Source organism: Haliotis cracherodii, unplaced genomic scaffold, assembly GCF_022045235.1.
Source record: "Haliotis cracherodii isolate W230 unplaced genomic scaffold, xgHalCrac1.p SCAF_3, whole genome shotgun sequence".
NCBI classification, from domain to species: Eukaryota; Metazoa; Mollusca; class Gastropoda; order Lepetellida; family Haliotidae; genus Haliotis; species Haliotis cracherodii.
In genome coordinates, this window is record NW_027266286.1 from 58,176,037 (window position 1) to 58,188,926 (window position 12,890).

General features: G+C 43.8%; 1 protein-coding gene across 1 annotated transcript in view; it reads right to left on the bottom strand.

The window, feature by feature from the left end:
- Nucleotides 1-12,890, bottom strand: part of LOC139475090 (ras-related and estrogen-regulated growth inhibitor-like) — a 37,464-nt gene that overhangs the window by 8,235 nt on the left and 16,339 nt on the right. The window contains exon 2 of the mRNA XM_071258336.1: nucleotides 5,009-5,065. Within this exon, the coding sequence (XP_071114437.1) occupies nucleotides 5,009-5,065 (57 nt within the window). The remainder of the gene's footprint in view (nucleotides 1-5,008; nucleotides 5,066-12,890) is intronic.

A 12,890-nucleotide genomic window follows, 5' to 3' on the forward strand; every position in this document is an offset into this window, starting at 1 on the left:
AACCGCCCGGCAACTAGCCAATGCATATCAAGTCCACGTAAGGACCATATACAGGCTCCAGCAACGGTACCAGACCACCAAAACTACAGATGACCGACCACGTAGTGAAAGACCAAGGGTCACCACCCGACGTCAATCGTGAGATTGTGCGACAGCATCCTCAAGATCACTTTGTTACTGCTGCGGAAACTGCTCCACAGACCATTGGGACACACCAGCGACACATTAGTGCGGACATCGTGCGTCGACGATTAACGAGCAGACACCTCCACTGTCACAGGCCACACCGAGGACCCATTCTGACACCACGTCATCGCCGGGACTGTCTTCAGTGGGCAACACAGCACCAGTATTGGCGCCACCAGCAGTGGAGAAGAGTCCTCATCTCTGAAGGAGCCGTTACTATATCTCAACTGCAGATGGCAGAGAGAGAGAGAAAGTCTTGCGACGCCGTGGGGAACGTTATACGTATGCTTGTGTTGTTGAGAGAGACTCGTGGGGTGGTCCGAGCATCATGGTGTGGGGTGGAATTGGTCTTGCACAGAGAGTCGGCCCTGTGGTCTTCCAGAACAGAGGCAATGGTGCCATAGCAAATCGGTACAATGATCAAGTCTTGGGACCACACGCCATACCTCATTTAGCACGTCGCCGCAACCACGAGTTTCAGCATGATAACGCCCATGACCACACTGCGAGAGCAACAAGAGACTTCCTCCAGCAGAATGGCATTAGAACCATGCAGTGACCTGCCCTCAGTCCTGTGGGACGGGATTCAAAGACGGCTGAATGACGCCCGACCATGTATACTACTCAAAGGAACTTAAGGAGCACTCGATTTTATCATATGACTAAAATTTATCTATAATCCGCTGTGGGTAATGCAACAACCTTACAATTGTCGGTGTACTTTTACTTGTTGTGAGCAGTATACATGACCTGCCCATGTGAACTTTGAACCATGCTGCCAAGGGAAATTTATAGAAATCACGATAACATCTTCAACAAAGAAATTACACGGAAAGGTTACTTTTGCCATAAATCCATGAAATAAGACCTATCATAACGGACATGAAGAGATAGAACTCAAGAACATCTGTAACGAGAGTGAGTGAGTGAGTATGGTTTTATGCCGCTATTAGCAATATTCCAGCAATATCACGGCGGGGGGGCACCAGTAATGAGTTTCACACATTGTACCCATGTCGGGAATTGAACCCGGGTCTTCGGCGTGACGAGCGAACACTTTAACCACTAAGCTACCCGACCGCCCCGACAACACCATGTAAGTATCAAACAGTAATGTTTGATAGGAACTGACAGCCGAAAGCTACCTACATCAAAGACGCCTCAGGCCCAATTATGATCTGACATGTTGAGCCAAATCTGAGCCGTGGTTGTTCGGCTGATGAATTCTTGGAAGTGTTATGGCATATTTGTCTGTCTGACGACGTTGTCAACGTTTACGGGGGAGTGTTGGAGGGTGCGTTTTCTTTAACATATTTTTGTTGCATGAATTGGTATGCATAGCTCGAGTAATTTAAGGTAATAACTGCCAACCTTTATTAGGCATCTTATTAAATTTAACATCCAAGATAGAAAATACGAATACTGGTTTAATGGTCTTGAGGAGAGTCTTGTAAACCCAGCATCCGGCAACTTAACAGCAATTTCAATGCGACTTGATTTATGCGTCTAGAGAAGCATAACCAGCGGTTGATTACTTTTAGTAGTGACCCACGCTATGTATGTCCCCATGTATAGTGTTTAAATATATGCTACTCAAAAGAAGTTGAAGAACACTTGATTGTTCTCATATGACTAGTTAATCTGTAGATAGTAGATAGATAGCTATAGTCTGGTTGCGCTGAAGATTTATTATCGTAAAGGGTCGTAGTGTTAGTGTGTTGAGGTGGTAGTGTGTTGTAGTGGTAGTGTATTGAGGTGGTAGTGTGCTGCAGTGGTAGTGTGTTGAGGTGGTAGTGTGTCGTAGTGGCAGTGTGTCGTAGTGGCAGTGTGTCGTAGTGGCAGTGTGTCGTAGTGGCAGTGTGTTGTAGTGGCAGTGTGTTGTAGTGGTAGTGTGTCGTAGTGGTAGTGTGCTGTAGTGGTAGTGTGCTGTAGTGGCAGTGTGTTGTAGTGGCAGTGTGTTGTAGTGGTCGTGTGCTGTAGTGGCATTGTGTTGTAGTGGTAGTGTGTCGTAGTGGTAGTGTGCTGTAGTGGTAGTGTGCTGTAGTGGCAGTGTGTTGTAGTGGCAGTGTGTTGTAGTGGTCGTGTGCTGTAGTGGCATTGTGTGTCGTAGTGGTAGTGTGCTGTAGTGGCAGTGTGTCGTAGTGGTAGTGTGTCGTAGTGGTAGTGTGCTGTAGTGGCAGTGTGTCGTAGTGGTAGTGTGCTGTAGTGGTAGTGTGTTGTAGTGGTAGTGTGTTGTAGTGGTAGTGTGTCGTAGTGGTAGTGTGCTGTAGTGGCAGTGTGTCGTAGTGGTAGTGTGCTGTAGTGGTAGTGTGTTGTAGTGGTAGTGTGTTGTAGTGGTAGTGTGCTGTAGTGGCAGTGTGTTGTAGTGGCAGTGTGTCGTAGTGGTAGTGTGTCGTAGTGGTAGTGTGCTGTAGTGGCAGTGTGTCGTAGTGGTAGTGTGCTGTAGTGGTAGTGTGTTGTAGTGGTAGTGTGTTGTAGTGGTAGTGTGTCGTAGTGGTAGTGTGCTGTAGTGGCAGTGTGTCGTAGTGGTAGTGTGTTGTAGTGGTAGTGTGTTGTAGTGGTAGTGTGCTGTAGTGGCAGTGTGTCGTAGTGGAAGTGTGTTGTAGTGGTAGTGTGCTGTAGTGGCAGTGTGTCGTAGTGGTAGTGTGTTGTAGTGGTAGTGTGTTGTAGTGGTAGTGTGTCGTAGTGGTAGTGTGTTGTAGTGGTAGTGTGTTGTAGTGGAAGTGTGTTGTAGTGGTAGTGTGTTGTAGTGGTAGTGTGTTGTAGTGGTAGTGTGTTGTAGTGGAAGTGTGTTGTAGTGGCAGTGTGTTGTAGTGGAAGTGTGTTGTTGTGGTAGTGTGTTGTAGTGGTAGTGTGTTGTAGTGGCAGTGTGTTGTAGTGGAAGTGTGCTGTAGTGGCAGTGTGTTGTAGTGGAAGTGTGCTGTAGTGGAAGTGTGCTGTAGTGGCAGTGTGTTGTAGTGGTAGTGTGTTGTAGTGGTAGTGTGTTGTAGTGGCAGTGTGTTGTAGTGGAAGTGTGCTGTAGTGGCAGTGTGTTGTAGTGGAAGTGTGCTGTAGTGGAAGTGTGCTGTAGTGGCAGTGTGTCGTAGTGGCAGTGTGTTGTAGTGGTAGTGTGTTGTTGTGGTAGTGTGTTGTTGTGGTAGTGTGTTGTAGTGGTAGTGTGTTGTAGCGGTAGTGTGTTGTAGTGGCGGTAAGTCTACCACGGATCCTTCACAGCTCAATATAAAGCCTTGTAACACAAATATAACGATTTGTTATTTCAGAATGACTCGGACAGAGGTGCAACGCTGATGAAAATCAAGTTATCCACGGAATCCCACGTGTTGAAATGTGACGGTGAAGGTTACTCAGAGATACCCAGCACATCCTGACTATCAGCTGTCCCTTGAGAAGTGCTGACCACATCACCCTGATGGAGAGACCTGATCTTCATTTTTTTACAACACCTCAATTACCGACCTTGATGATATCGCCAAATTGTTTTGCATCAATCTACATTTGTATCTGGAAACTATGGATAGTATTGTCTACCTATGTCAAGTGAATCACCGCGGAATCAGCAATATCAAAGTTATACCACGTCAGTATCAGCAATATCCAAGTTATATCACGTCAGTATCAGCAATATCCAAGTTATATCACGTCAGTATCAGCAATATCCAAGGTCTATCAATGCAGAATGAGTGAGTATGGTTTTACGCCGATTTTATTAATATTCCAGCAATATCTACCCAACGTTACCCCACCGCACCCAAGGCGGAATGAACAATTTCATAGTTCTATCTCGACGGAATTGGCATTATTAAAGTTATACCATTGCGGAATCAGGAATATTTAAGTTACATCATGGCGGCTGTGAAACAAATCTTGGAATCTTGGACAGGCAAAACTCTTGTTGATAACGCGTTCTCTAACAGGTGACGTCACACATGAGATTTGGTCGACTCTTACAAGCATGAGTTTACTGGGGACTGTGGTAACTCACACGGTTATTTTGATTTACCAATCCTAGTACGTCTAGTGCATCAAGGTCACAGAACACTATGATCCCCGGTCTGGATACTGTTATACCTGACTAGTACGAACCGGAAATATACCAATAAACACGTGCTATCGGGATATATCTCTGCGGCCGCCATGCCACATCAATTATGAGTTGTTCGTCTCTATCTTCATCACCCTAACATCCTACCTTGAGTAATCGTGGTGACCTTCCGTCTCTACATACACGCTGACTTACATAGTCAATACAATAACAAAATTATTATTTTAAATACTTTCTTGAAAATACAACTTGATTGTCGTCTTACTATTTTCAAAGGTTTTGCTCATTGTTTTGAATTATGCAATTCCAGTCGGCCAAACAAAGCCCTTATCATGCTTCGTCTTTTTCTCCTCACGCACGCCTCCCAACTCTGTGGGATCTGTGTGTTATTGAACTGTCTGATTGGTGTATCGGCACAAAATCCGTGAAAAAATCCATCACGTGAAAGAAATTATGCATTATTTCTCGATACATCAATCATACAGTTTCAGTAACTGGCTTAACCTTTGACCTCCGATAAAGAACACAACATGCTTTTTATCAGCCGTGCAGGATCGAAACACAAGTCCGCTAGTGGGTGTGACCTAGTTCCTTTTCGGTTTCGAAAAAAGAGATACTTGGATAGCCAATTAAATCACTTGCAAATCTATTTAGTCATGTTTACTGAGTATATCCACGTCACAAGCATATACGTGTATTGTACGGTATGTAGGGGTTCCGGACTATCGGGGTTCCGGTGAGTTTCAGTATAGAGGACAAGGATGAGAGGATGCTACTCACCCATAGACTGGTCGTACTCCCCGATAAAGCGTTTTGTCAGGAACCTCACGGACAGAGCTGCAAAGAAAACACATCAGTGTCAGAACAAATGTTTGGACATAATATACTCTTTAGACATCACATTGGAACATATGTAATTTCAGTCTTCCGATTCCCATCAATACCTCAAAGTAGTGCTGTGCTGTTTTACCATATCTGGCTATGGGCCTGGTGGATGGCATGAGTGCGTTGTGTGTAAGGTTTTACTGAACAGTACTTAAATTGTATCAAGTTTAAGTTTATCAGTTTAAAGCTGTAGAAAAGCCAGAAGGTCAACATGTCGTTACCACTTTGGAGAAAGCAACCTGCATGAGTATGGTGCTCAGAAACCAACACTCGTAATTAAGGTGAATCTGGGATTCGAAGCTACGATTATTAGATCCGGATACACCTAAGGGGCACAACTCTGCACATCCACAATATGTACGGAACAAATAAACATTTCTTTCGAGAAAACGGGCCATGGCAGGAGAGAACCTGAGATTCGAATACATAAAGTGTTTTTTTCTGATTGGATTCCAAACACGACAGTTGCAACCAGGCGATCGTTTCTTCTACGGATACACAGACTACCGCCCAAAACCTGCCGATGGGGTGAGTGAGTGAGTATGGTTTTACGCCGCTTTTAGCAATATTCCAGCAATATCACGGCGGGGGACACCAGAAATGGGCTTCACACATTGTACCCATGTCGGGAATCGAACCCGGGTCTTCGGCGTGACGAGCGAACGCTTTAACCACTAGGCTACGCGACCGCTCCCTGCCAATGGGGAAAAAATGACATTTCAATACCCGATAATTGCTTGTGTCTGTGAAAAGCACGGGACAGAATAGATCCCTGGTAACATTGTCATTCTCGTAAGAGCCAAATGAAGGATCAGTCAGTACAGCGATGGTATGGGTCGGTGCTCGTGTTATCAACCACTGGTTTGTATGGTCAGACAAGGTCACTTGTAGGATGTCATTTCACTGGAATAGTGCTGATTGGTTCACCCTGTGCACGCTTTAGAATAACGACAGTAAGCAAACGAGTGCAGCTCGAGTAGAAAGTCCACATATCCAACTGATATTCAAGTACCGGGAGTACGGGTGGACCAGTCGTCTGAAGCGCCGCAATTCGCTGTGCAGAGCTGCGGACCTAGGGCACGCCGGAAACCTATGATAGTGGGATCGAATCCCGGTTCGCCCCGATTATGTTTCTAGGTTTGTCAGCACCATAACCGTGCTCGTGGGTCTCACCAAGTTTGGTGGTAAACGTCTCAGACCTGCATCTCTTCCGGTTTCCCCCCTTCATCAAGCTGATACGCCATGATATAACAGGAATACTGAGGAATCAGCGACGTTAAACCAACTCACTCACTCCACGTACGACGGGTACTTATAATCCCTATTTAGGGGTGGGGGTTTGGGGGTTGGGGGTTGGGGGTTGGGGAGGGGTGCAAAGTAAGGTTTCCACGTCTTTAACACTCTACTAGAGTGCAATGAGCCAAGAAATTATCAAGATGTACAAGACAAGATAGTGTCACGCAGACAGGCCGGGGCCTAATGTGCCTAATGTAGCGGCCGTTTACATTCACAACATCCACGGACGTGAACCAGCTTGACCAACAAGAAACACGACACCAGGTATAACAAGATGTGTGGCTAATATTATGACCCCGGGTTGTTAGACCAACAATTAGTACAGCTCTTCGACAAAACACTTTCCGCCAAGGTTTGATTGACTGAAGATTTCAGCAAACGACAACAAACAAACAACATATATGGTTTTGCGATTTTATGCAGGGTCAGAAAATGAAAAGTTCATCCGGGGCTGTAGCAAATATGTCCTTTGAATGAACTTTAGTTCCCCAAATTGTTTTTTATTGCTTGGTTATAATAGGTCTTCGGAAACCCATGCTTGTCATGAGAGGCGCTTAATTGGATCGGGTGGACGGACTCGCTGACTTGGTTAATGCATGTCATCGTATCCCAATTGCGTAGATCGATGCTCATGATGTCAATCACTGGATAGTTTGGCCCAGGTTCGATTATTTACAGACCGCCGTCATATAGCTGGAATATTGCTGAGTTCGGCGTAAAACAACAAACAAACAAATAAGATCATCGTACTCCTTTAACTACCAGAGTTTAATAAGATGCGTGTCATGTTTAGAGAGATTTAATTTAATATATTTATGTTGGAAACAATAATACAAAAGTGCCCAGCATAAAAGGGTGGTATGTTATACGCATTTTTTGTAGATTTCTCTAATGTGAGCAGAAATAAATTATGGTCACGTTGCAAAGCACATGTCTTGGCAGTAAAATTAGAAAGTTAATATGCTGTATGTATCAGAGTGTAAAGGTTTGCGAGCGAGTGAGTGAGTATGGTTTTACGCTGCTTTAAGCAATATTCCAGCAATATCACGGCGGGGGACACCAGAAATGGGCTTCACTCATTGTACCCATGTCGGGAATCGAACCCGGGTCTTCGGCGTGAGGAGCGAACGCTTTAACCACTAGGCTACCCGACCGCCCCAATTTTGCGAGCGAAATAACGGTATTGTGTCTGACATCTTTGAAAGCAATATTGGCGTTAACAAGGGTACATTCTCCTTCTTTATCAACGAATTGGCTCAACCCTTTTCAGCAGAACAGTTCTGATGGCACCCGTAAACTTCACCCGGAAACTATAAAATTATTTCTTCTTTTGCTTGCCGATGATATAGTAATGGTTTCAAGCACAATACCTGGACTATAAAGGCAATTTAATCAGCTGGAATATTATTGCAAAGAATGGTATTTTTCCGTCAACAAGAATAAGAAAAGTTATTGTTTTTAAAAATGGCGGAACACTAGCTGGAAGGGAGAATGGTTTTATCAGGGACATTCATTAGATGTTGTATCGTTATTAGTACGTAGGTGTATACTTTACAAATAGATTGTCATAGAAGATGTATGCTAATTAAGCTGCCGCACAAGCTAAGAAGATCCTAATTGGAAGTCTTCAACATAGGAAAGTTCTTGGAAATTTATCCTATAATACGTTCTTTAAGATTTCCAATACAAAATTAAGCCCAATTTATAAGTTATATGGAACAGACGCTTGGGGATTAGAAATGATTGATGTTAAAGAAAAAGTACATTTATATACACGGAAACGATTCCTTGGTGTGAAACCCATTACATCTAATATAATGGTCTATGGAGAGTGAGTGAGTTGGGTTTAACGCCGCTTTTAACAGTATTCCAGTTATATCGCAGCGTGTCAGCTTAATTTGGGAGGAAAGCCCGAAGTGATGCAGGTCTCAGACGTTTACCACTTTGGTGAAACCCACGAGCACAGGTATGGTGCTGACAAACCTAGAAACATAATCGGGGTGAACCGGGATTCGAACCCACAACCATAGGTTTATGGCGTGCCCAAGGGACGCAACTCTGCACAGCGAATCGCGGCGCCCTAGACGACTGGGCCACCCGTGCCCCCGGTCTATGGAGAATGTGGACGATACCCATTAACTCTGTTAAGTTAAAGACGATAACATACTGGATTAAATTAGTTAAAATGCCTGTAGATATCCATGGAAATGTTCTAACATGTTATTACTCTATGACCAACACGGACAGACTGACTGGGCATCATCTGTTAAGCATCAGCTTTATTCATGTTGTTCTGGTAATATATGGACAGAAAAGGACACGTATATACCATATCATTTTAATTAATGATTTTACTCCGACCCTGAAAGATATGTACATTCAAAATGGTATTTTTCCTTATCAGTATCCAAAAAACTATTATGTTATTCCCTCTTTAAAAACAGCTTCTGCGAAGAGCAGTACTTAAATATCAAAAACGCTAGAAACATTTCGAATTGCGCTTGCAAGATTCAGATTTGGTCCACACGAACTCTTTAGAGCACAGCATTTGTCAGATTTGTGATTTCAATAATGTTAAAAGTGAATACCATTTCTTACTTCTTTGTCCGTTGTATGCTGACCTAAGAAAACAGTTCATTGATGAATATTATATCCGATATCCCAGTTTACAGAAATTTGTTTCGTTAATGTCAAGTAAGAATGTAGTGACAACGAAAACGCTGTCAATGAACATACTGCATGCTGTAAGGCTAAGAAGTTCCAAATGTGTTACCTTATATATATGCACCCATTACTATATAACATGTACTGTAGGCCAATGGCCTCTCAGTATTATGAATAACACATATTGACTATAGAGAGATACGTTGGTTATCTTGTGACTTCAGTCAGCCAGTCTGCTGTAAATGTTAACCAGTTTCTACATGATGCATGGACAGGCTATCACAGGGATGCAGTCAGACGTTTGTGTTCCTCAAGTGTATGCTACTTATGCTACTCATGAGTCGGACTATGCACAGCTTGTTCCTGAAGATAGGCCTCTTAGCAGAAACAAGAACTAACATGTGTTTACAATCGCCATGGTTACTGAGTGGATGGGAGAAATACAAGGAGCCAATGTCTTAAAGAGCAGGTTAAGCATCATTAACCTCTGGCAAGACAATGTACATCATCTCACAGGTGAAATGCCCGCCCTGCATGCCACGCCCCCTACCGGAAGTGACTGAGGTGACACATATATTGAAGGAACATTACGTCTCGAGTGTGGTGACATATATATTGTTGAAACATTACGACTCGACTGTGGTGACACATATATTGTTGAAACATTGTGTCTTGACTGTGGTGCAACATAATTATATTGAACAAACTTTACGTCTCGACTGTGGTGACACATATATTGAAGAAACATTAAGCCTCGACTGTGTGGACACATATGTTGAAGAAACATTACATCTCGACTGTGGGAACACATATATTGAAAACACATTACGTCTGGACTGTGGTGACACATATATTGAAGAAACATTAAGCCTCGACTGTGTGGACACACATGTTGAAGAAACATTACATCTCGACTGTGGGAACACATTTATTATATACTTCGATGTGAAAGAGATGAGTTTTCTGAGGTTGATAAGAGTGAAATTTTCATTGCAGTGAACATAACACTTAATGTTTCACTGCAGTGAACACAACACTTTGACAGAACTATTCTCATTCAAGAGTTGCCTCCCCGCAAATTGTCTCCCTTTATCGCAAGTGTCTGGCCCGTACAGAAACTGTTGCCGTTCCTTTAACGTTAGTTCCACAATAACAAGGCAAAATAATGACAGATGGTCATTTATGGAGTTAATATCGCTTCTTGCAGTTATTATTTTCCTGAAAATGTTTTGTTATAAACTGTAAATATCTCATTTTATTCGACAATCGACACTGGTCGTTTCGCAACGCGCCATTTTTGTTACTTGACCAGCGTGTATTCCTTCGCTTCTAAAAGCGGTCTCCTAGCTTTCAAGAATATTTTTAAGTTGATTTTGTATATAATCATATCTAAATATATGATATGAATTTTAGTGACCTCAAATATTTTTTCGTGACGGGTGAAAGGATGATGATGACAAGAGAAACATGATATTTCACGAGACACATGAAATAAACTCTGTATATTGGAAACACATTTCGTCCCGTGGACACAAGGATCAAAAGTACACAAGACATCTGTTTTTAATTCATTCAACACACCCACAATCTCGGCCGAGAAATATCCTGGCAAGGAACCGAAATCTTCCACACAAACATCAACCATTGGAAGAAAAAGGATTCCATGAAACAAACCAGACATCAACAGGCCTCAGGGCAGCTGCCCAACCAGGAAATACTCCACGGTGTTATGAACAAGAGTTTTAGTTCCGCCAAACAGACACTCCTGTTGTTATTGTCACAATGTTGTTATGTCTGTTGTTGGTCCTCACAGTGCAACCACTGTTTTCACATTGGCGTTCCAACCTCGTTAAGACTATTATCGGGTTAACCGTGTACATTACTCTTATGTCATGTAAGCACAACCTAACTATATATGAGTAAGTGAGTGAGTTGGGTTTAATGCCGCTTTTAACAGTATTCCAGTTATATCGCGGCGTGTCAGCTTAACGTGGGAGGAAAGCCCGAAGTGATGCAGGTCTAAGACGTTCACCACTTCAGTGAAACCAACGAGCACGGGTATGGTGCTGACAAACCTAGAAACATAATCGGGGCGAAACGGGATTCAAACCCACAATCATAGGTTTCTGGCGTGCCCAAGGGATGCAACTCTGCACAGCGCATTGCGGCGCCTTAGACGACTGGGACCCCGTGCCCCCTGACTATATATGACTCAACACGTATATGTTCCACCATTCACCCGGTGAGGGGCAAGAAGTAGTGTGAAATTGAGGGAGTTTGGCTTAACGCCGCTTTTAACAATATTCCAGTAACATCATGAAATGGGCTTCACACATTGTACCCATGTGGGGAATCGAACCCGGAACATCAACGTGACGAGTGAACGCTTTACCCACGAGGCTACCGCGCCGCCCCCGTAGCACCTAGGCGGTGTCATCCATGATCATTTCACGTTTTCATTCACTCTGATAAGTAGCTGGATTATGTGAAACGCTTCACAGTTACCTTATATCATTATACCTTATATTAGGTCATGCAGAACCAGTACCATCTCAGAGCCGACCCCTCGGTATAAGGTCATGCAGATCCAGTACCATCTCAGAGCCAACCTCTCGGTATAAGATCATGCAGATCCAGTACCATCTCAGAGCCAAACCCTCGGTATAAGGTCATGCAGATCCAGTTCCATCTCAGAGTCAACCTCTCGGTATAAGATCATGCAGATCCAGTACCATCTCAGAGCCGACCCCTCGGTATAAGGTCATGCAGATCCAGTATCATCTTAGAGCCAACCCCTCGGTATAAGGTCATGCAGATCCAGTACCATCTCAGAGCCACCCACTACCACCCCACCCCCACCCCCACCCCTTTGTTTAAGGTCCTGCAGATCTGGTATCATCACAGAGCCGGTGCCTTCACATCACATCTGGTGCACAGAATGGTTCGCATGCCTCCCTGTTTATGGCATAACAGAGGTTGTTTGTGGCGTGTGCAGCGCTCGTGTAAACACAGTCAATGTGTCTAAACAAAGGGGGAGTGATTTTTAACCTTTTTATCACCTTTCTTATCAAGAGTTACATGCTGTCACAAGGTGATAAAAGTCAGTTATCTCAATAGGGTGTGTTGATGGCCTTACTACATCATCACAAGTCCCGTGAAGATTCCGGAGTAGAACAGGTCTTCAGCAACCCATGCTTGCCGTAAAAGGCGACTATGCTTGTCGTAGGAGGCGACTAACGGGATCGGGTGGTCAGGCTCGCTGACTTGGTTGGTGCATGTCATCGTATCCCAATTCGGTAGATTGATGCTCATGATGTCAATCATTTGATTGTCTGGTCCAGACCGCCGTCATTTTGCTGGAAAATTGCTGAGTGTGGCGTTAAATAAACAAACAATGATGCATCACAGCTAGGAACATTTACATATTGATTCAGCTCCACAGGCCTGTATCTGAGGAGATGTCTAAAATGCAAGTTTAACGACGCACGGAAAACAGACAACGCGCCACGACATAAACTCTCATGACGTTCAATCAGTCATGAGATGCAATCCGGTGAGCTATAACATTAATCATAAAGTGAGTGAGTGAGTATGGTTTTACGCCGCTTTTAGCAATATTCCAGAAATATCACGGCGGGGGACACCAGAAATGGGCTTCACACATTGTACCCATGTCGGGAATCGAACCCGGGTCTTCGGCGTGAGGAGCGAACGCTTTCACCACTAGGCTACCCGACCGCCCCTTAATCATAAAGGTTAAGATCGAGAGTAATAATGATAAGAAGATGAAGAATTTGACTGCGCATTGTGCAGAACC